Genomic DNA, 25,485 nt, shown 5'->3' with positions numbered 1-25,485 from the left:
CACAGTATTGACAACCCTAAGCATTCAAAAGTCATGGCATCAACCCCCCTAAATCATGAGATGTTAATGGGGTGTTGGAACAATTTGTATAGTGCGGGTGCTGAGAGCCATTGAACCAAACTGTAAACCCCATATATGATGGAAACCACTTCATGCCAGCAACCCGAGTTCCAGCACCTATGGATGTTAAAAATAACACATTATGGGTTCTTTTTATTTGCCTTCTTGGTTTTGAGCCTTTAGAACTCACATTTTCAAGATTTTCTCCTTTTTTTCTCCCCCTTCATATCAGGGTCCCCTCTTTTCCCCCCACGCCAGGGGCTCTGTGTGCCTCCCCATGACCCATATCCGTACCCCATCTGCACATGCCAGGGCTCTGTAGGTCTCCATTCCCCATACCATTATCCCACATTCATCACCTCCATGCCAGGGTCTGTGTGCATCCCCCTTTTTCATCAAATGTGTTCTGCCCACCGATGCCTAGAACATTTCCTGAAATGTTGGAACTGATTAGATGCAGTGTGCTAAAGCTATTGTGTTACAGAAGGACAGAGAAATGCCATCACGTTGAATGTAGGGCTTCGTTTCATTCAGCCAGTTGCTTAATGCAATGATATTCACCAATTTTACAAAGGAATTGGAGATCTTAAAGTAGCTGGAAACCTAATTTGTTTTTGTTGTTAATTGGGATTTATAACCCTATTTCTTGTTTCAGAGTTTCCATTATTCCGCTGATATTTGTCTCTCTCTCCCAACCCCTAACTTGGCAGGCTCTGGCTGCGGGGCTTCAGGCTCCAGTCCTGGGCACCCACTGTGCAGCTTCAGGCTCTAGCCCCCCACTGCCTCCATTGGTCCCCCATTCAGGGTTTAATTTGTCTCCAGGCTTGCCAGGGCTGAGTCAGTCTGCTGTGAAAAGTGATACTCGTACGTTTGTTAATATCACTTTTCACAATGGACTTACTAGCTAGCAATAAATAAATTACAGTGATTTGTTTTTCTTAAAGCTAATTAAATATTTTAGGAAATAGTGTGAGAGCAGCCACCACCAAAAAAATTTGCTGTGAGAATCCTTGTATATAGACCAGCCCTGACAAGTGTTTGTCTAGCTTGTTCTTTAAATCCTCCAATGATGGAGTTTCCACACTTTCCCTAGGTAATTTGGTCTAACATAAGGGTTCTCAAACTTCATTGCTCCGCGACAACTTTCTGACAACAAAAATTACTACACAATCCCAGGAGGGGGGACCAAAGCCTGAGCCTGCCCAAGCCCCGCTGCCCTGGGTGGGGGGGCAAAGCCGAAGCCCAAGGGCTTCAGTCCCAGGCGAGGGACCTGTAACCTGAGCCCTGCTGTCTAGGGCTGAAGCCCTTGGGCTTCGGCTTCATCCCCAGGCTCCAGCAAGTCTAATGCCAGCCCTGGCAATCCCATTAGAACGGGGTCTTGACACACTTTGGGGTCCCGACCCACAGTTTGAGAACCACTGATCTAGTTCTTAACTACCTTTACAGTTTGGAAGTTTTTCCTAATGTCTAACCTAAATCTCCCTTGCTGCAATTTAAGCCTGTTGCTTCTTGTCCTGTCCTCAGTGGATAAGGAGAAAGATTTATCACCCTCTTCTTTATAACCTTTTATGTACTTGAAGACTGTTGTCATGTTTCTCCTCAGTCTTCTCTTCTCCATATTAAAGAAACCCAATTTTTTCAATCTTTTCATTGTAGGTCCTGTTTTCTAGATCTGTATTTTTTTTTCTCTCTCCTCTAGAATTCTCCAATTTGTCCACATCTTTCCGAAAGTGTGGTGCCCAGAATTGGACACAGTACTCCAGTTGAGGTCTTGTGCGTTGCTTACAATTCTCCTGCTAACACATCCCAGAATGATGTTTGCTTTTTTTTCAACAGTATTACATTGTTGACTCGTATTCCTAGGCAGTCATTTCCCATTTCGTACGTGTGCAACTGATTATTCCTTCCTAAATGGAGTATAGAATCATAGAATATTAAGGTTGGAAGAGACCTCAGGAGATCACCTAGTCCAATCCCCTGCTCAAAGCAGGACCAACTCCCAACTAAATCATCCCAGCCAGGGCTTTGCCAAGCTAACCTCTAAGGATGGAGATTCCACCAACTCCTAGATTTTGCATTTGTCTTTATTGAATTTCATCCTGTTTTATTTCAGACCATTTCTCCAGTTTGTCAAGATTATTTTGAATTCTGATCCTGTCCTCCCAAGCACTTGCAACCCTCCCAGCTTGGTATTATCCACAAACTATAGGTGTAGACTCTGTGCCATTATCCAAATCATTTATAAAGATATTGAGTAGAACTGGACCCAGGGCAGATCCCTATGGAACCCCGCTTAATATGCCCTTCCAGCTTTATTGTGAACCATTGATAACTAATCTCTAAGTACGATTTTCCAACCAGTTCTGCACTCCCCTTATAGTAGGTTTATCTAGGCAACATTTCCCTAATTTGCTTATGAGAAGGTCATATGAGACAGTATCAAAAGTCTTAGCCCTGGTCTACACTGGGGGGGAGGGGAGGAGATTGATCTAAGTTACGCAACTTCAGCTACGTGACTAACGTAGCTGAAGTCAACGTACTTAGATCGACTTACCGTGGTGTCTTCACTGTGGTGAGTCGACAGCTGCCACTCCCCCGTCGACTCTGCCTGCGCCTCTCGTGGCGGTGGAGTACAGGAGTCTATGGGAGAGCACTTGGGGGTTGATTTATCGCGTCTAGACTAGACACGATAAATTGACCCCCTCTGGATCGATGGTTGCCCGCCAGTCCGGCGGGTAGTGTAGATATACTCTTACTAAAGTTGAGATATATCACATTTGCTGCTTCCCTCCTAGACACAAGGCTTGTTACCATGTCAAAGAAGGATATTAGGTTGGTTTGCCATGATTTGTTCTTCACAAATCCATGTTCACTGTTACTTGTCACTTATTATCTTCTAGGTGCTTGCAAATTGATGGTTTGCATATTTGCTCTAGTATCTTTCCGAGTACCAAAGTTAAGCTGAGGGGTCTGTAATTCCCCAGGTTGTCCTTATTCCCCTTTTTATATATATAGGTACTATATTTCCCCTTTTCCAGTCCATTAGGATCTCTCCTGTCCTCCACAAGTTCTCAGAGATAATCGCTAATAGCTCAGAGATCTCTTCAGCCAGTTACTTAAGTATTCTAGGACGTATTTTGTCAGGCCCTGTCCACTTGAAGACATTTAACTTGTTTCAGTAATTCTTAACTTGTTCTTCTCTTGTTTTAGCCTCACATCCTACCCTATTTACACTGATGTTCACTAGGTTAGGCTCATGCAGATGTGTTGCTGTAAGCTCTCTAGTGTAGCTGCTCTAAACTGACAGAAGAGATCTCTCATGTCGACGTAATCCATCCCCAATGAGCAGAAATAGCTGTGTTGGCAGGAGAAGCTCTCCTGCTGACATAACACTTAGATCGGTGTAGTTTGTCACTCAGGAGGTTGGCTTATTAATGCCCCTGAATGACATAAGTTATACCGACATACCCTTCGTTATCTGATCACTGCTAACCTTGGTGCATTTTCCGTTCTGTTCTCATTGAGTAATGGGCCTACCCTTTCCTTGGTTTTTCTCTTGCTTCTAGTGTATTTGTAAAATGTTTCTTTGTTACCCTTTATGTCCCTAGCTACTTAAATCTCGTTTTGTGCCTTGGCCTTTATAATTTTGTCTCTACATGCTTGTGGTGTTTTTTTTTTTTACATTTGCCCTCTGTAATTTGACCTAGTTTCCATTTTTTGTATATCTCTTTTTTGGGTTTCAGGTAATTGAAAATCTCCTCGTTAAGCCAGGAGGTGGTCTCTTACCATATTTCCTATTTTTTTCTACATATTGGTATTGTTTGCTCTTGTGGACTTAGTATCTCTTTAAAAAACTGTCAGCTCTCCTGAGTTCTTTTTTCCCTTAGACGTGCTTCTAACAGGATCTTACCTACCTATACTCTGTATGCTAAATTCTGCCTTCTTGAAGTCCATTATCTTTATTTTGCTGTTTTCCCTCCTACCATTTCTTAGAATCATGAGCTCTTACATTTCATGAGCAGTTTCACCCCAGCTGCGTTTAAATTCTCAACTAGTTCATCCTTATTTGTCAGAATCAAATCTAAAATAGCCTCTCCCCTAGTTGCTCTCTCCAACTTTGTAATAAAAAGTTGTCTCCAATGCATTCCAAGAACTTGTTGAATAATCTGTGCCCTGCTATATTATTTTCCCGACACATGTCTGAGTAGTTGAAGTACCCCATCGCCACCAAGTCTTGTGCTTTGGATGACTTCGTTAGTTGTTTAAAAAAATCCTCATCCACTACTTCTTCCTTATTAAGTGGTCTATAGTAGACATCTACCATGACATCACCCGTGGGGGTTTTTTTGGTTGTTGGTTTTTTTACGCCTTTTATCCTTACCCAGAGACTTTCAGCAGGTCTGCCTCTCACTTCCATTTTGACCTCAGTGCAAGAGTATACATCTTTGATACACAAAACACCTCCCTCTTTCCCCCTCCCTATTCATTCTGAACAAGCTGTACTGTTCTATACCAATATTCCAATCATGTGAATTATCCCACCAAGTCTCTGTGATGCCAATTATGTCGTAATTGTGATTACTCACTAGTATTTCTAGTTCTTCCTGTTTGTTCCCCATATGTTTTGCATTAGCATACAGATATCTAAGACAGTGATTTTCAACCTGTGGCCCATGAATCCCACAGATTATGTCTAAGGAGTCTGCGAAAGGTGACTATGAAAATAAAGTTTCAGATCCCAGAAAAGACATTCAGTTTTTCTTATCAATCAAAAGTATGTGAATACTCCCACCTACAGGTCAAAACCCAGAAGTAAGTGTTACCATAGAAGCCCACAGTTTAATGCCCTTTCTCACGCTGCATCAAATGCCAGGCCAAACATGTGCAACATTGATAGCTGAATTCTGTTCAGTAAGTTTTCAGTCTAAGATTTCTGTGATAGGGGTCCCTGGACCACAAGTTAAATTTCCAAAAGGGGCCATACCTCCATGTGAAATTTTTTCGGGGTCTGCAAAAGAAAAAAGGTTGAAAACCACTGGACTAAGATGTTAATTAGATTTCTCCTCTATATTCCCTCCTTTGTCCTTGCTATGATTGCCTTTGTTCCCCCCAGGTTCTGACCCTTCACCCTGGTCTCCATGTTCTGGACTTATCCATGGGCTTTTGTCTCCTGTCTCCATCGAATCTGGTTTAAAGCCCTCCTCAGTCTGCATCCAAAGATACTCTACTCCTTCTTTGATAGGTGGACCCGGTCTCTACTCAACAGACCTTCTCAGAACAGCATCCCATGTTAAAAAGGCAGAAGCGCACCTGGCGAGACCATCTGCATAGCTGTGGTTCACCTCCAGGTTCTGTTCGTCTCTGCCTGGGCCCCATCCTTGGAAGGCTGGATCAGAACATCACCGGTGCCTCCAACTCCTTCACCCTCACACCCTGTGCCCAGTAGTCACTTCTGATCTGCTCAGGGCCATACCTTGCAGTATCATTAGTGCCCACATGGACGAGCAGCATGGGGGAGTAGTCAGAGGGCCGGATGATTCTCGGCAAGCCTTCCGTAATGCCTTGGTTATGGGCCCCGGCAGGCAGCACACTTCCCGGGATGCCAGGTTAGTCTGGCAGATGGATGCCTGTGTCCCCCTTAGAAGGAAGTCACCAACCACCACCACCACCCTTTGTTTTCTCTTAAAAGTGGGGCCACAATCCTCATCGCTTTAGGGGTACATAGTTTCTTCTCCTCCATGTTTGGGAGAGATTCCTCATCCCTCTTTGCCTGGGCAGTATACTTTTTTTTTTTAATCTGTGTGGATGGTGGGTTGGGAGCAGGCATTGTGCATTGTCAGCTGCCAGAAATAACAAGCAGCAAGCTCTCTCCCTGTGAAGGAGCCATTTCCTCCTTCCCTGGTGGTGCTACTGAAATCTTCTCTGTCTGGATTGCTTCTTCGGCTTTGGAGATTTCTATACGCATATTTTCAGTGAATTCCTCATGTGCCTGGATACATCTCTGCCTAGTTACCTCCTCTTGTAGCTCTCCCACATGCTTCCTGAGAGATTCTGCAGGTAGACATCTCTCTGCAAATCCACACCAGTACCTAGGTAGAGGCATCCATAGTTGGGTTCTCTGTCTGGACAGAAGTGCAGCTGGAGCAATCAGGAGCAGTGTTGGCACTGGTGATGTGGCCTTTCCAAATTGCATTTCATCTCAAAAACAGAAATAAGTGCTCTGCTGGCTTCCAGAAGATTTTAAAAAAATGCCCAGAAATGCTGGAGAATTAAACATTTTCATTTAGAAAGGCTCTATCCCTTTTCTTTGCAGGTAGTCCTCAGGATATAAACTGATTGATTACATCAGAGGTTTGTCATGGTGTTTTTTTCCCCATTAAAAGACAGAATAATAAAAGGGCAGTGGATTTCCCTCTCCGTGCTCCTCCAGACTCTCTTTTTCTAGTTGTACACTTGGTCCTTGCCTGCTCTTGATAATTGAATAATTGTTAAATGAAATGGTAGCATATAACAACTATAAGAACCGGTGGTGTAATGTGTTTGCACAAATCGTATCTTTTCAGTTGCGGTTTTGTCCTGTGTCCATTCTTGAACACATTTGCAGTTGCACTAGCTTTTGGGAACCTATCCCACAGAGGGGATTGTGGGAAAAGTTGTCAGGGTTCTAGAATTCCCAAGAAGAAAATCATTAAGTCCCCCTAATGTGGGTGCCATTTTCTAGTTTTCCTTTTAAAATATATATATATATAGAGAGGGGCCAAGAAAAATGATAGTAGTTTTGAGTTTAACTAAGTTGAAGTTGAGTTCTTGTAACAATGTTGTTGATTCTCTTTCCTACCAATATTGATTCTTTTTGTTTGTTTCAATTTGGAAAATGAAATAAATAAATATATAAAATTATTCAAGAATAACATTACAAGAATGCATTTTGAAATAGGTTAGCAATGAACTGTCCTACCATGTGCCATAAAATCCATTTCCTGAGCTAATTAAAAAGGTCACTGTCCTCTCTTTCTCAAGGCTGTTAATAGCAGTCAAGGATAGCTCGTATTTATTTAGATTAAACTTCTTGAACCATGAAGGTGTGGACCTAGCAAACCTATGTAACAATGTCATATTGTTATCAATAACTCCATTCTTCCGCCTCCTTCCCTACTACTGTTTGTTACTCACTTGATGCACCTTTTTTGAAATCTAGGTGTCTTTCTGTTTATTTGTACAGCTTGTAACACAGTAAGTCCCCTATCACTTTGTGTGCTACTGTGATACAAATAATAAATATTGATTCTGATGAGGATACTATTTGCAAATTTCCATCTTTAATCCCAACATATTTCAAAACTGCAACAATTAAAATCACATAATTTTCAGGACCATTTCAGGTATTTGATATCTTCAGACTGATGCTACTCTTTCTCTAGCTGCACCCTCTGCGAAGTATCTGCCTTTTGCCCTATATTGCTGAACCTGGTCACTGGCTATGACACAAAGGCCTTTTCTAGGCATTTAGGGTATGTGTAGCTACACACTGCAGTGAAAAGCAGGCTGTGGCTACACTGTAATGTGTAGCTAAGCATGGCAGTGAATGCACCTGTCATTCCCAACACAGGGAGCTGCTGGAACCTTCCTGGCTGTCTGCCCCCTGCCAGAGCTTTTCCCCACTGCCGGAGTCTTTCACTGTGGCGTGGAAAGTTTCCCACAGTGGGATACTACACTGTTAAAAATAATGGTGTAGACATGAGAGGCGCATGCAGAGAGCTATGTAGGGTATGTACCCAAAGGTTTTTATTGGCCTAAGCAGCACCATCTACACTGCTATTTATACCATGCTTGCAGGAGGGTAGGGGCGCAGTGTCTGCACTCTACATGAGTGTAGATGTAGTCAATCGGCCACATCAACAGTAAGGAACTTTTCTAAAACATATTTAACACTGGGTGCATACCTATTGTAGACAAGGTTCTGGGGTCCATACTTGTTTTCACTACCATGTTTAATCTTGTTGAAAAGTTTAAACAGTGGTGATAATGGGTCCAGACCTGGAATCCTTGTCTACAGTAGGGCTGTAACCTGCTGCTGAAGATATGTGAGAAATGGTGGGATTTTTTTTGTAAACTTCCCCAGTGCAGAGAAGAGTAAAGGGACAACTGAAACATATGTTACTCCATTATTTCTTCAATACACCTTTGGAGAAGAGATGCTAAAGCAGTATCTGTAAACCTAGGATTTGCTATTGGAAATAATTGTGGATAATGTAAGCATGGTGTTACAGTCCTTGTGGTGATTTCATCCAAATTCTCTTCTGCACATAAGAAATAATTGAACCTGAGTCATAATTTCACTTGTAGTGATTGCCAGTATATTCCACACCATAGAAATCTTATAAAAGTGTGAATAGTGCAACTCTACAGAGGAATGTATGAAAAGCCATGGAACAGTGTGCTTGAGATGTAAAGTTAGGAGAGCACTTCAGTGTTAGCTCAATAACAAGACAAATGTGCATTTTAGGTAGTAGTCTGCCTCAGTTTCAAAATAGCATGTCAACAAAATATTCATCATTTTTTTTCTTTTTCAGCTTCTCAGCAAGGATACCTAATGGGAAGGCCTTACATTTTCATCCCTCGGGTCTGCATTTCGGAATGCAGTGAGTATCTTAGATTATTGTTCCTTTAATTAATAATTAATGGGTGGGCTACCAAATTGAGGCAAGTTTGGAATGAAAAAGTATTAGCTCAGATCATTCCTTTCTACGGGAGAAAGGAATACACATTGTCCTGTTGAGGCCATCGTCACACGGGGTCCAGGCTCCCAGCAGTTCTCCTTCTTCCAGATACCTAGCAGTGTGGCTCAGAGCAAGTCGTAGTGAAAACACTGACATCTTTGTACGCTAGCATGCTGACTGTTCCTGTCCCACTGGGGTACCCGGGCCAGTGTTAACAAAGGGAATTTTGTCAGAAAAAAGAGTGGGATAGACAAAGTACGTAGATACTCTTCTCTCATTGCTCCCAAATCACGAGAAATATGATTCACCACTGTGACTGCAGTAAATTTCCTGGGTTTGAGGAACATTGATCATTGGGGGTCAGGTGAAAACGGTAGTTTCAGGGTTTGGGAGGAGAACACATGATGTTAAAAGGAGAATGGGTGACTGTAGACAGGAAACCAGTGAACACTGAGTAAACAGCATTTGTAGGTGATTCCTGTAGCTGTACCAAAGGGGTTCTTACCATTGGATGGCCTCTTACTGAGATAAGTTGCTTTAGTAGATCTGGGAGTGGGCTTGTTATAGGACAAGAATAACACTTAAAAGAAAAAAACAAATACATTGCTAGAATCTGTAAGGGTGTCTGTGCTGCTTAAGTTTTGGCTAGAAGAAAGCTTTTAAAGAATGATTAGCAGCTTTATCCCATCGGTTACCAAAAAGCACAATCCCCTTGTGAGCTAAAGGAATGTTCCAGAAGAAGCAGAGAATGTCTGCATCAGAAACAGCTTTCAAACTTATTACCAAAAATATATGGCCTAAAAGAATCATTTTGTCAACTGACCAAGCAAGGCTTTTACTTCTCTTAAACATAATTTGTTTCCTAAAAAATCTGTACCCAGCAAGTAAAAAAACCAACCTGACCTCCCTCTCTCTCTTTCTCTATATATATGTATGTATGTACGTATCTATGTTTCACAAACTGTTAATGACCGTATGTGGTTTTTGCTATGTGTAACCGATATGTTTAAATGTCATTTATTTTTCTTTATATTTTAAAGGGTCAAACTGTTAAGCTGACAGATTGTTACATATCAAAATGTTTTAATAGCACCAAACTGTGTTGATTTTTCTTGCAAATTACCAATGTTTATAAAATCAGTAATACTTTGTTTTTTTTTTCCCTTAGGTTACTGGGACTGCCCAGATCTAAAATGCTGTATGCTTACAACCCTAGTAGGGATAGAGAAGTTGTAGTGAATTCAGTGTTTACAGCTACTAGACATTTTCATGTGTCTCCTGTTCATAGCAGGGTGAGTGTTGATGTACTCTTGGAAACTATGCAGTGGCGGAGTGCCAATGCTTCATGTTTATTTTGGCTTAAAGTTTTTGTTCTGTGTTCTTTTTCCATGCTACCCCCAACTCATTCTTTCTCTGTGTTTGCTAGCTTACGTTTTTGTTTCACTTATACCTGGATAGATAAGGGGGGGGAAATCCAAACTCCTACAATAAGAGAGGCTCCTTTTAAGATGGCTCAGAAAGGAAAGAATTCGTTATTGTTAAGATGGTTTGTTAAATCCCACTCTACTGTATGTACCATAGTGCTTCTGTGGAGTTCAGTAGTTCAAAGGCCTGAAGCTGTTTATAGCTTGGATTCTCAATCTCTTGAGTATAGTCCTGCATGTTCCTTATAAAGCAGATTTACAATACAATGGTTTTTTTTTAAAGATTTTGGATTGCAGTTATAAAAATAACAAACTTCAGGACAATTGTTTAATTAAAGCTCTCTTTGTGAAACTTAAGAACATCTGAAGTATGTAAAAAGTACACTGCGGTGCTCAAGTTGACAAAGCCCAGATTTCACCCTCTTCTGGTGTGCTGGTATTTTTTCCCCCATTTGCTTATATCCAATCACCATTTTGACTAGGGCTGAATGAATGGTTCAGCAAACAAGCTTGAACGTGGCTCACATAAATGGGGAAGAGTTAGGATTTTCCAGACATAAACTTGATTCTGTTTTTATGAGTTAGGCTCAGATTTGGTTGCCAAACTGTATGCCCAACGTTAACTGTGACTCAGTTCATTAAGCATCATATAGCTCATGCATTGGTTCACTTCACTGTGTACTGAACTACAGAGAACCGATTGTTGGGCTGAAACGTTTTTGGACATCGGTATTGTGTAGGTGGACAAGCTTTTAGAGCTTTCTATTAAGTGTCCTCCTGACCATTTGATATCCTAAAAATTCTGAGCTCAACATTGCACATTGCTGAGTGTTCTCAGTTCTTGTCTTTATTGGGAGTTGAGTGTGCTCAGTACGTGGTGGGATGGGGCCCTGCATTTGTGGGGTTCATGCATCTGGATTCATATATAGAAAGGTCTGATGATAGATGATGTCAAAGGGAAGGAGCTGCAATTAGCTGTATTGAGCAGCAGGCTTTTATGTTGTCTCTTTAGGTGATTCCAGCAATGGGAAAAATTTCTTTCAGAGTCCTCTTTCTGCCAACAGAGGAAGGCAATATTGAAAGTTCATTATTTATAAATACCTCATCTCATGGAGTACTTTCATATCAGGTAACTTTTCAATTGACTCGTGCTTCAAAAATGACCTCTAAAGACATTAACTTAAAAATCTAACTTTGAAAATATGTTGAATTCCTGACATAACCAGGATAAAGGGAGCAAAGTTTGCCGTTGACTAAGACCCTGGTCCTACAAACATTTATGTATGCCCTTAATGTTACTATCATTACTGGGACTAATCATGGTAATCCAGTTAAACACATGTGTGTTTTGTAGGATTGGGGTCTATGTCCACCTGCCACAAATAGCTGCTTCTACACCATGTGCCAGCATAGCATGCACTATGCTGGGATGTAACATGCATTAGAAGTGTTTAGGAAACAAACTTACTGAGTCTTGTGTAGGTGGTCTTCGAGCGCTGGGGTTCTTTTGTGGATAGATGCAGTGGAGTCTCACAGGGTGGAAGGGGTAAGTTGTAGCAGTTTTAGGCTTCTTGAAAAATAAAACAAAAGGGTAAGTGATGGCTGGTGACCTGAAGATTCCTCTTATTCTGGTTACCTGAAGAATTCACCATGTATTTCTTGAGTTATTTGACATTAAAATATTTTAAAGGGGATGTTACATATTTGCTGTTTTTTTTCCTGCACTTTGATTAATTTTTAAATTCATTTCCTCCATTATTTAAAAAAATAACACCAACTTGAACCACATTGCCCACTCCCTCATCCTGAGACTGCTATAGGAAAAAAATCTCAAAATGAGATGTAGGTCAACTAACTTGAAAAATATACCTGATAATGCACACTATTGGTGTGTGACATTGGGAGAGGCTCAGAAATGTGGCTGGGATATTTTTAGGGAAGCTAGAAGAACAATCTACTAAATGCTGATCTATCATCTCACTTTTATGTCCAGCTTCTCTTCTCTTTCATTTGGCTTGTTGCTCTTCATACATCTCATTTCACCTTGTCCTTTTGTGGACAAGTTTTAAGAAGGTGTTTTATAAAATGGTCAGTCATTTTACTAGTCTGCAAAGATTTTTATGGCAGTCATCTTTAATAGAATAAAGTAAGAGCTTTAACTATAACAGGGCCACAAACTCTAGGGTAGGCATAACTTCTGTGGTGCAGGAGGCATTATGATGCACTGTGACAGCATAAAGGATATAAAACACATTTGATGTTTCTATACCGTATTTATATTTCAGTGAGTATGTAAAAAAAAAATTTTTTTTAAATGTTCCTTGTGGAAAATTCACTGCTGTGATTTTGAGTTATGGGAAAATGAGAGTGAGTATACTTTTTCACCTTAAAATAAAGCAAAGACCTCTCTTCGCACCAGTAAGCAAAATACATTCCAAAGTTAGCATGTGGCTCTTTCACTGAAAAAAGTTTTGGGGGTGAGGAATAAGAAAGCAATATAAGAGATTGAAAAGTCACTTCTCAACATGTTCAGTGTGCAGCTAAGATTTTAGAAGAGACTAACGAACCCTCTGCCCTATCTGTGACATCACTGTGGGTGAGGAGAACTGCACATTTTGCCTTCATGTATGTGCCTTCATATGGTTCATGTAGGTTTTGGGGCTGCTGATGGGTTGGCACTGATGTACAGGCTGGATAAAGGAAACAGTAAATACCTTATTGAAACACAATCAGCAAAATCATCTTTAAATAAAACCTGCCTTAATATTAGGGGCAGAGGATTATCCCAGATGTGGAAAAATTCAACTCTTGCAACTTTATGGTCCCCTCATGTTTTTATTCCATTCTGCATTTCTCTGCAGATTTTAAGCTTGTTTTAAAAAGTCTTATTCTGTTCTGAAGATACAACCATCATATGCAATGTGCTACTGCTCTGTTAATGCAGCTTTGAAGAAAACTGTGTTCAGCCAAATAACAGTAGTCAAAGTATGAATTTACTCATTCCCCATGCCGTTCTTCTCAATGCTCTGTGAACAACAAAGCCTACATGGTACGTTTTAAAGATGACATGGAATTTTTAAAACAAGTTCCCTCTTTTGCTTCTTTCTATGTAAAGAAGGTGTGAAATGTGTGTTCTCCCCAGACGTTCTTTTTGATGGAAAAGCTGTTGGCTGGAGGTGTCTGATATCATGGTGCAGTTCACAAGAATCATCAGCATCATCCACATATATGATGTGTCTATTAAAATTGCCTGAAAGAGAATTTGTTTTTGTTTTTAATTGTTTGGAGACACTTATATGTTACATTGATGGGTGCCCTTTTATTAGGGATACATCATAATGTCTGAATGAATGAATGCACAAAGGGGGACCTGTAGTTACTTTTTAGAGTAGAACTCTCTGCACAAAATGCTGCATTACCTTTTGTTTTTAAAGTGTAATTTTAAAAACTAGTTTATTTCTTGGAGTCTTATTAGCAAAATGAAGTTTCATGGTTTGTGATAATTACTGAAATATCAGATGTTGGAATAATGTACTGTTTTTACAACAGGTATTTGGAACGGGATCTCTGGGAACCTCTCCAGAAGATTCTAACAAGCAGCTAGTGAATACCTGTTTACTGCTTCCACGTATCCAAAACATCCAGATTTCACCAACACTGGTACAGTATGCATTTTTTTTAAAACACAACATTAGTAAACTTAGAAATACAGGAACTTACATTTTTATTTTCAGGTATGCAAATAAAAATATATATTAAAAAAATCTTTACTTGTGTTACTAACAAATTAATTTTTTTCAGAAATTGACTTCAATTTGCATCACTCGAGTTTTTAAGATTTTTGCATTTCACGTTGTAGGAGGGTGAATCTTACTGGTCAATCTCACTTTCTCTCTCATTTTCTGGTTTCTGTGCAGTGGCACAGTAATGTTATGGTAGGAATTACAACATGGTGGGGAGGTAAAGTTTAAATGAAAAAATTGGCATGAACAGTTGTTTATATGGTTAACTTTGTATATATTTGTTTACAGCTTGATTAAACTTCTTTTTTAACCATGGTGCCTACAACTGGGGTGAAAGCTCCCCAGAATAGTTATTAATTTAAAGGTGACCTGCAGAGTTCAAAAAATTGTATTTGTGACCTTTTCTGCATGTTAATAATGAATAAAATAAGCCCATAGAGTTTAAAAAAGTTATTGCCCTATTTGCCACTGCCTTGAATCTTGTGTAATCATTTGTGCCTACACAAAGTTTGAATAAAATGCTGCTGTATCAGATTGGTGACAGTTTATACATACACGCGCACACACTATTTGCTTTGAAGGAGTTCAAGGCATTTGAGGGTCAAACCCATTGTCTCTTACTTTAGAGCTTGTGTACAGATGACAGTTATTCCAGAATAAAATGGTGTGAATTTAAAGCAGAATAGCTATTCCAGAAAAACTCCCATGTGTAGATACACTTCTAGCTCGATATAATGCTGTCCTCGGGAGCCAAAAAATCTTATCACGTTATAGGTAAAACCACGTTATATCGAACTTGCTTTGATCCACCGGAGTGCGCAGCCCCGCCCCCTCGGAGCACTGCTTTTCCGCATTCTATCCAAATTCGTGTTATATCGGGTCGTGTTATATCGGGGTAGAGGTGTACTCTTATTCTGGAATCAGAATACCTTTTGCTGGTTTAGCGTAATCCATTTCCAAAGAGAGGAGAATGGGAGTAGCTGTCAAGAGACACAGCAGCTATGGAAGGAAGGGGAGGCTCCCAGGGAGGAAGGTGAAAAGGAAAGTCAGCAGAAACCTATAGCCAGGCTGGGTAGAAGGGAGAAGGTGATCAGCAGCTTCCTGGGGAAGAGGCATGACAGTTTGGGCATTAATAAAGTCTTGCCTTTTTTTTATTAACTATATCCCACATTTTAAAGCAAATCTGTATTTTTAATATGAAAAAACACAGAACCCAGCCCTTCTCTAGTTTAAAAATGTGGCTTTCCTTCTGTGGTTTGTTTGTGCCTGTGACTTTTTCTTCTGGACTTTCAGTCTTCTGATTTGGGCAGGACCCTTCTGAATTTCGGGATGAGTCCACCCCATTCTAAATAGTGCAGGGTTTGGTAGCTGTGGGATTCAACTCCCTCTGCTTACTTCAGACATAGAGTGAGCCAAGTCCACTAAAAAAAATAGATAGAGATATACCTATCTCATAGAACTGGAAGGGACATTGCAAGGTCATCAAGTACAGCCCCCTGCCTTCACTAGCAGGACCAAGTACTGATTTTTGCCCCAGATCCCTAAATGGCTCCCTCAAGGATTGAACTCATAACCCTGGGTTTAGCAGGCCAATGCTCAAACCCCTGAGTTATCCCTCCTGGACACTATGCTGCCTTGGGTTTGTCATAGTACATCTTGTACCCTTCTCCCCACCCTCCCAGTTTACACATAGTGTGGGTATTTTTTAGGGAGTTTTTTGGAATTTCACAGTAGTCAAAGCAGCATACGCAGCTTAAACTTCTCTAACAAGTCCCAAAATAATCTGAGGCCTTACAGCTTCTTCTTCCTTAGGAATTATTTCAGGCTATGTAGATGTCCATCTATAAAAAACGGAAATAAGGACAACCTGGGGAATTGTAGACCAATCAGCTTAATTTCAGTACCTGGAAAGATAATGGAGCAAATAATTAAGAAATCAGTTTGCAAACACCTAGAAGATAATAAGGTGATAAGTAACAGTCAGCATGGATTTGTCAAGAACAAATAGTGTCAAACCAACCTAATTCTTTCTTTGAAGGGTAACAAGCCGTGTTTGTGTGGGTGAGGGGAGGGAAGTGGTATATCTTGACTTTAGTAAGGCTTTTGATGCCGTCTCATATGACCATCTCATAAACAAACGAGAGAAATACAACCTAGATAGAGCTACTATAAGGTGGGTGCATAACTGTTGGAAAACCGTTCCCAGAGAGTAGTTATCAATGGTTCATAGTTAAGCTGGAAGGGCATAATGAGTGGGGTCCCGCAGGGATCAGTTCTGGGTCCAGTTCTGTTCAGTATCTTCATCAGTGATTTAGATAATGGCATAGAGGGTACACTTACAAAGTTTGCAGATGATGCCAAGCTGTGAGGGATTGCAAGTGCTTTGGGGGGAATAAGATTAAAATTCAAAATGATCTGGACAAACTGGAGAAATGGTCTGAAGAAAATAGGATGCAATTCAATAAAAGACAAATGCAAAGTACTCCACTTAGGAAGGAATGATCAGTTGCACACATACAAAATGGGAAATGACTGCCTAGGAAGGAGTACTGTATAAAGGGATCTGGGAGTAGGGTGATCAGACAGCAAGTGTGAAAAATCGGGACGGGGGTGGGAGGTAATAGGACCCTATATAAGAAAAAGACCCAATAATCGGGACTGTCCCTATAAAATCAGGACATCTGGTCACCCTATCTGGGAGTCATAGTGGATCGCAAGCTAAATACGAGTGAACAGTGTAACACTGTTGCCAAAAAGCAAATATCATTCTGGGATGTGCCTAGGAGCTGTAGGGACACGGAGCAGGGTAGGAAGCCCTGCCAACCCTCCTCCTCCCCCCCCACACAGTACCACCTCGGCCCGGTCCCCCACCTCCCCCACTACCAGCAGCGCCCCTGGACCTCCTCCCTCCCCCCAAGCACCCGCGGACCCCGCCCAAGTTTTAGTCAGGGCAGGTATTTTTCATAAAAGTCATGGACAGGTCACAGGCCCGTGAATTTTTGTTTACGGCCAGTGACCTGTCCATGACTTTTACTAAAAATACCCATGACTAAAATATAGTCTTAATCATTGTGACAGGTATAGTCTGTTAACATGACTTTGGATAAAACAGGGAGTGTCTGTGTGTGTGGGGGGGGGGGGGGGGAGAGAGAGAGGGGTGTGATAGCTCTTTAGGAATAGGGAACTAGGGATTTAAGACTGAGGAAATCCTGGAGGAAAATCCCAGTTGAAGCCAAGATCACAGAGGAGGCTTATTGTATATTATTGTTTTATTTACTATTAAAGCTAAACTCCTGGGAGGGAGGGAGTTTGAATAATACAACCCTGATCCAACAAGCACACCTATTATGTGCAAATGTTTACAGAATCAGTCTAATTGAGGCCCTATCTAGGTTAGATTGTGGACATAGAGGGAAATTGCACTCAATTTCCACACAACCCTTCTGGTGCTGGTTGAACAATATTTTGAAAACAGTCCAGCCAACAGTCTGTGATGTTTTCTCTGTTTGGATGGGTAAAAATACGCTTCACTGATGATGATTATTACTCAGAACCACCAGACTGTTTTTTGTTTTTAATGAATTATCAGAATGTAATAATATAAAATAGAATCCTTGAACTTTTATGGCTGGAAAGGGAACCTACTAGGTCAGTTGGTCCAAGCTCTTGCTATTTCTTTAAAGGTTTCTGTCTCTGTACGATCTCTACTTGGTGCGAACCAAGAAGTGACTTGAAGATTTGTAGTAATTTTGACTCTTACTCAGTCAAATCTGTTCTTTTCTCTCTTTGAAAATTAGCATTCTTCCTCTATTCCCACCCTGCACACCTCTCCCTCTACCCCCCACCCGCTTTCCCATTAATCTTGCCATTAAAAATGTCTTTTTTAGTAAACTGAGGTTTTTGTTGGAAATTATCTTTATCATCAAACCAATTGCTTCTTGCTTCTAGGACAATTTTTACCTTTTTTTGTATCTACTATCCCTGTATGTTCAGTACAATATTCAGAGCAAAACAAAATGTCCATAATAGCAAACTATATAATCAAACATTCATAATTGCTCCTTTTGCCCATAGTAATTAATGAGGTGAAATAGTCTCTAGTTACATTTTTACAAACTGATGGGAAGCTTAGAATATCCAAAATGTACCAGTGTATAATGGCCCTGTATTAAAGACCAGGTTGATTTTAATATTTGTGTTTGCATGCATGTGTGTTAGAGCTGAATGGAGAATGGTAATTCTGTTTCATGGAAGATTTCAAGATTTGATTTCTTTTCAATTCAGAAAGCAAACCAAAAGTTTTTCAGAATTCTTCATGAAAGGGAATTACCATTTTCCACCCAGTCCTACTGGAAGTACTAACTTGGAGGCCCCTCGTCTGGCAAGCTGCCCATGAGCCCAGGCTGCTGAAGAGCTGTAAGCCTAAGAGCTTGGAAGCCAGGACTCCCAGGGCTTTGCAGCAGCCCATCATGTGTGTTGCTCAGGAGCCAGGCAGGTAGGAGCAGGCAAGAGCAGAATTTTGTCAAAATTGAAGCATATCCACAGAACCTTTCAGTTTTGGCAAATCCTGATGAAAAACCATTGAGCTGAAAGTGTAAGTGTGTGTGTGTGTGTCAGTCAAAATGGTTCCATTATTCCTGTCACACAGGGCTCATTCTAGATTTTTTTTGTTATGGGTCTTTGCTTTTTCATTTTGCTTCTTATGAGAACCAAGGCACTGTATAATTTCACATTCTGCTATGATTCATATGCCATAGCAGTTTTCTGTGTTATAGGACAGAATACTTACACAATCAAGAAAGGAAGATGAAGGTGGTGAAGCTTTTTTTTCATGGAATTGTAGTATACTGATTCTAAGATTCCTTATTTTGTCTTCTCTTCTGTGATGTATGCATCCTGTCAATTACGTAAGACGCTTGGCTTGACAGGCAATATATATTGTCTGTCATAGCACAATGAACCCTTTTCTTTTCTGAAGTTACCTTTGCACATTTAAAAAAATCCCTATAGACAGCAGATGAACATAAAATACAGCTGTGTTTTGGAATTTTTCTTTCCTTTCTTTTTTTTTTAGTAGCTTCACTCTTTTAAAATACCAAATTATAGCATCCAGGGCATGCAAAACAAAACCATTATGATTGGGATTGGTTAACTGGTGCACCAAATTGGCTACTTGACTACTGCGTTCCTAGCAATTGTGGGCAACAAAAGGAAGGCTGGAAACCCCTGATCTAAGGCATTTAAAATCTAGACTGGACAGAGTGCAATTCAGAAATGTAGTAATCACTATAAAAGTTAGGGGAATAGAACTCCGTTGACAGGTCATTAGGACCCAAAATCAGGGACAAAATAAATCATCTTGTGAATCCTACCCTTATTAAGGATAAAATTTTCTCAAAGCAGGTAGGGCTTTCATAAGGCTTGCCTCATCACCTAATCTCTGATTTAAGGGTTTAGGATAAACTTCATCCTATAAGAAGTTGTTAAATCACATTTGATACATAAGGGGGAGGAGACATGAGAAATGAAACATGACACGAGAAACCTCCAAAATAGCAGTGAGGGCCAAACTGAGAAGCAAAGGTATATGACTAGGAGACAGAATAATAGCCTTTACTCGAAGTAGAGAGAGAAGTGGTTCAGACAAAGCTATAGAAAAACTTGACTCAGAGTATTACATTTAGTTGACCTTTATCTGGAGAAAATCTGAAGAGCCTTAACTGACCAAGCACTTTAAGCAAAGGAAAAGAATGCATAAAGTAGTGGTGTATAGGCTAGTGAAAAAAAATATATAGTTCTTTCCAGGAAGGTTCAGAAGGGAAATCTAAGTTGGATAAGGTTTATCAGACCAATTAGCTGACTTGTAAGTGGTCTGCTCACATAAACCCATTTTCTTGTTGAAACTCCACTGCCAGTAATAGCTGTGGAAGGTTAATTCATGATGCACATATTGGATTTAAGAGCTTGATCTACTTGCATAATTTGATTAGGACAAAATAAAGGTGAAATTGCAAGAAGAGGTGAATTGGTTGAGACTCCCATTCCTCAATAGTGCTGTGCTAAAAAAGGAGTTTTTTAAAATTGTTTTTTAAATTATGTGATTAACCTTTGGAGGTGTTAGAACTCCCCCTTGTGGGATTCTGCAATATTTGCTATATAAACTGAGTGAATATCAAAGAAATCATGTTGACTTTTTGTTTTGTTGTGCTCTTATGCAATCACACATCACATTATAGAAGAAGCATTATGCATGTGGTGAATTTACTGTGTGATAAAACCACCACCACCTTATCTGTAGAAAAAGGCTTCAAAGTGTTACTCTGAAACTCCTCCTGATTGTTATTCTTTCAGGATTTTAAATGCATGTCTCTTCCCTGAGCAAATAATAGAATGGATTTCCTGTGAGGTTTTTATACAAAAGCTCATCAGAGATAAAAATATGCATTAGGGTATGGCACCTTTTAACATTTCTTTCACAGTTCTGCCTCTTTCAACTTCAAATGATTTCAGTTTTTTTTAAAGGAAAAGATTGAGTAGATTACACTGGCTCTTGCATCTTTGGAGACCTTGATTCAAATTGAAGTGAGGTCACAAATGAAAAATTGACTGTGATCTTAAATTAGACCCCAAACCATCATGTAATTTGGCATAATTGACAATCACTGATAAGGAGAAGCACAGAATTATTATGGATTGTTGGTATGACATACTATGTATGACAATATTTCACATAGCTTGCATGCATTATGTCTGGCTAAGTTTAGACAGTGCTACTGCATGAACATTTTATAAGCTGGCAAAATAAACACATTAATTTTTTTTCTTTCAAATTAATAAAAAGGTGAAGCAACAGAAAATAATTTCTCTGTTTTGTGTTGTTTTTATTTCTTTGTTTTGGTGTGAGACCTGAACATCAAGGCTGCATCCAGGAAATCTTACCACAAATTTAGCCTACCAGCAGTTTTTTAAATATGTTTTTCAAAGAAAATATACAGGAAAACAAGGAAGGAAGCTTTTATTGTATGTTAAAAAAAGGCATTATAGGAGAAAATCAAGTAGGAGCTTAAGATTTATAAGAGTCCATCATATGTTGCTACTGTATAAAATGTTTAATAATAATTTGACATGGAAGTAGGAGTGGAAATGATACTGTTTCTCGTTGAGCAGTGATATTGGCTGCCATATTACCCTAAAATAATAGTCAAATTAAAAAAAACAAAACATTTTTTTAAACTGATCTCCTTGCTGTCAGGGATTACATTTTATTGAAACTAAAAGAATTAACAACATTGCCATTTATTTTTCGCTATTTTGTTTGCCTTTTGCATTTCCTTCAGCTAGTACAATGAAAATAACGAAGTCAACTTCACATTCATTTATAGTCAGCTTTCACTGGGAGGTTCTCAGTGATGCAATGTTTGGGTGGCATATATTGCACAAAAACATGTATCTAAAACCAGTGATTTGGATTTATGGATTTTAAAAACAAATGAAAATGTTAGATTTTGTGTAAAAGCTTGGCTTTCAAAAGCCTTCATATTAGAGAAAAAACACTGTATCTTTTGGAATCTCAATAGAAATGTAATGGGAATAGTTTTTATTGGCCTTACAAAATGTAACCTTTGGGCCAAATTTGACTGGATATAATCTGTTAAATCAAACACTTTGAACTGTTGTCTTAATTTTTCCTTTTCTAGGCAGAAACTACGAATGCCAGTCTCTTACAAGTTCATCTTGAATGCAGTTTACATAACAATATGTGCCAACAACTTAAGGTATGACATGTACATTTCATTTTAATGGAACACTGACCAGGGTTTTAGGTTTAAAAATTAGGGCTGTCAATTAATTGCAGTTAACTCATGTGATTAACTCAAAAAAAAAAATTAATCGTAGTTTTAATCGCACTACTAAACAATAAAATACTAATTGAAATGTATTCAATATTTTGGGTGTTTTTCTACATTGTTAAATATATTGATTTCAATTACAACACAGACTGTAAAGTGTATAGTGCTCACTTTATATTATTTTTATTACAAATATTTGCACTGTAAAATAAAAAACAAAAATAGTACTTTTCAGTTCACTTCATAAATGTACCATAGTGCAATCTCTTTATTGTGAAAGTGCAATTTACAACTGAAGATTTTTTTTTCTTTGTTACATAACTGCACTCAAAAACAAAACCATGTAAAACTTTAGAGCCTACAGGTCCACTCAGTCCTACTTCTTATTCAGCCAATTGCTAAGAGAAACAAGTTTGTTTACATTTACAGGGGATAATGCTGCCCGCTTCTTATTTACAATGTCACCTGAAAGTGAGAACAGACGTTTGCATGGCACTTTTGTAGCTGGCATTGCAAAGTATTGTCAAGCGATTAAAAAAATTAATCACGATTAATCACACTGTTAAACAATAATAGAATACTATTTATATAAATATTTTGGATGTTTTCCACTTCTGTCTTTTGGAATCTCAAGGCTGTGAGAAGTCTGGGATCCAGATTGCTTCTTTTACCTTATACCTCACCATACTATTTAAGGTCAGCTGAGTGCTCTTTCTCTCAGTCCCTGAGCTTGGACATTCTTTGTTGCACATCTGAAGGTTCCCCACCTTTGGAATTCATTCCGCTAGTCTGTTTATAGTGCACCTTATTCAGAGTGAAGGATTTTACAACTGAAAATGTTTTACAGTCCCTAAGGCCAGACCTTCCAGTTGAAACTACTGTTACATTGGGATTCTTTTGAGGCTTAATCCTTAGTGTCGTTTTAATGTTTATTATTATTTATCACTTGTATTACTATGGCACCTCAGAGTCCAAGTCATTGACCAGGACCCCATTGTGCTGTGCTTTGGTTTTACTTTTTTGTGTAGGAGTGTGTGTGTTTGCAGAATGCGTCCTGGAGACTGCAGCTTTCTGTTTATCCAGAAAGAGGCGCAACGTTGCCAGGGAAGGCTTCCCCATGTTGCCCCCAGAAAGTCCCTCTTTGAGTGGAATTTGCTCTCTGTATCTGTGCAGTCCTCTGCCTCTACTGAGAATTCCATCAAAGTTCTAATTACTGCCCCGGGATTGGTACCTTTGTGATGCACATAGAACATTTGTCTGTTAGAAATTGGCTGAGACCATCAATTCAGTATGTTCTATTCAAATCAGATTATTTTATGAAATTTCCCCTCCTTTTTCCACCACCTTTCCCCCTCATTTATGTCACTCCAGAGTTGCTGTTTTATGTCTGACGATCCAGTGCTGCTAAAAATGAGCTTAGTACTAAGAATGGAAAACTCCCAACAGGAATTTGTGGATCACAGACAGTACTTACTGGAGAATCTTTTTGTAGTTTATGTAGCAATGGACAAAACTGAGACCTCAGGTAAGTCCAAGACATGACTGTTAATTTTAATAGAAATTGCTTTTATATACATTTCAGAATCTAGTATTCAAAAATATATTGGTCTCAGTGACATCCTCTTTATTTTGCTGTTTAATGAGAAGACCAGATTACTGAAGTGAAACTGTTTGACATTTTGTGTTTAATGCAGAATTACTGTGGTGGTGTTTCTTAATGAAAGAGGTAGCAAGCATCTGCAGTTGTAAACTACATTTGTTACATTCTTTACTTTTTCCCTTAAGATTTCTGTATGGAACAGAAACATCCTTTTCTTAGGTGTCTGTTTAAATAGTACAAAATGTGTGGTTGTGATGATTGCTTTTGTTTCCTCCTTTCAGCAAAAGTGCAATTGATGAAAATTGTAGTATTCTAATTTCCAAGGAATTAGATTAACAGAACTAGACCTGCAAAGAAATCAGGATCTAGAAAGAGCAGGCATTGTGGAAATTACTGTAATAATATAATACAAAGGATCTTCGTATCATCATTTTTGGAGGCTAGAATTCCACATGCGAAGTAACCATCTACTTAAACTTTTTGTATCATACGTTTGTTGGGTAAATAGATAATTTTTCTCCAAATCCAAGGGATGAGATATCTTGGATTTTTAATTATTTATAGCACACCATTACCTTTATAATTGTTTAGATTTTTTGGAACAAAAATATAGTTTTCTGCCAATTGTACTGTCTGGTAGAAGAAAAAATGACTCATCAAAACAGATAAATGATTCAATTATCACTTTTACCACATTTCAAGGTCTGGGTGCAAAACACATTTATCGTGCTTCCAGAGCCTGCTATGTAGTTGAAAGGGTTGGTAATTGACTGGAGTGATATTTACATTTGACTGATGGAGCTGATATGTCCGCAGTAAATCTGTTTTCCCTCATGTCTGAGATAGCAGTGTTTTGTTGCACTGAGTTGTGGAAGCATATTTATTCTTACACTTGTGGATAAATGTTCACATCTGTCATGTCCAGGGGTATGGCTGTAACATCCTTTTTAATGGATTCAGGTGATAGAAGAGCATTTTTAAAAAAGCTATATACTTCCTCAGTATAATGCAAATCATAAATCCCTATACACTAGGGTAAAGGCCTGTCATAATTCCTTTATGATGCTGGCAGTGGGAAGTTATAGATCTTTTGCCTTAATGGTCCTGTGGGCAGCTTTTCAACTTCAGATAATAATGTTTGTTAATTTTCTTTATGTTGATGTGCTTAAGTAAGAGAGACTTGGAGTCTGCATCTCTTCTCGCTACACCAATGTGAATCGAGAGTAACTCTGTTGAAGTCAGTAAGCCAGATCATGTGTTCTGTGGCCTGCAAATTTGGGGTGTATGTGCTTGTATGCGTGTGTGCAAGGGAGGCTTTAGAGCACATTTGTGAATCCCTGATTTTGGGATTACTTTGGTCCCTACAGTAATTTAGTGCAGTTTTAGCCACACCCTTCTCTGGCAGCCATACTTCCTATTGTTTGATGATCTATTGATTTTGGATTAATTATTTTGATTACTTAGGAATTTCCAGTTAGCACTTTGAGACTTGGTAGGTTCTTGTCCCAAGATCATGCCCACTATTTATTAAAATTACTGTTCAGTTGGGAACCCCGATGTGCATGGTTACAACATTCAGACATTGGAAGAACCTTTTGTGATTGTAAGTTTTATTAACATAGTGAGAAAAGTTACAAACATTCCAGTCCAGCAAGGTGGATAGAGATAATTCAGAATGTGTCTCTGAGCATTCATGTACTCACACCGTCCCTTGCAAAAGAACCTGAAGTGTTTGTTATCATCCTCATCATCAGACTCACCATCACCGCCAGTGGTCACCACCCTGGGGTCTCCCAAGAATTACGTCTCCCACACAGGCCGAGATGCAACTTTTATAATGTGTTACACTGCCACTATGCCTAATGCGTATTCACAGTAGAGTTTTTTCCTCTTTTCCTTATTTGTATTTCCTCATCCTAATGTTGGGGTGCCTTTCTCCCTTAGGTTACTAGCTTATTTATCTCAAACTTGTTAATTACCATGGTACTCTTGTGGTCAGACCTCTGCTGATGTACCTAACTTAAAATATCCCAAGTTGATATAAATTGGCATCTTGTGGTTACCTGTCAGCCGTTTAGTTATTACTAC

The 25,485-nt window shown here is 39.3% G+C and overlaps 1 protein-coding gene across 3 annotated transcripts in view; it reads left to right on the top strand.

Moving 5' to 3' along the window:
• The window catches only part of TMEM131L (transmembrane 131 like), a 116,906-nt gene that overhangs the window by 48,062 nt on the left and 43,359 nt on the right, over positions 1-25,485 (top strand). For all 3 annotated transcript variants that reach the window (XM_054030114.1, XM_054030115.1, XM_054030113.1), the window contains exons 4-9: positions 8,634-8,702; positions 9,949-10,072; positions 11,217-11,333; positions 13,754-13,864; positions 21,645-21,722; positions 23,169-23,322. In XM_054030114.1, coding sequence (XP_053886089.1) covers positions 8,634-8,702; positions 9,949-10,072; positions 11,217-11,333; positions 13,754-13,864; positions 21,645-21,722; positions 23,169-23,322 — 653 coding nt within the window. The remainder of the gene's footprint in view (positions 1-8,633; positions 8,703-9,948; positions 10,073-11,216; positions 11,334-13,753; positions 13,865-21,644; positions 21,723-23,168; positions 23,323-25,485) is intronic.

Source organism: Malaclemys terrapin, chromosome 5, assembly GCF_027887155.1.
Source record: "Malaclemys terrapin pileata isolate rMalTer1 chromosome 5, rMalTer1.hap1, whole genome shotgun sequence".
NCBI lineage: Eukaryota > Metazoa > Chordata > Testudines > Emydidae > Malaclemys > Malaclemys terrapin.
The sequence above is the reverse complement of the archived record's forward strand: the minus strand, read 5'-3'. Positions and strand labels throughout refer to the sequence as shown.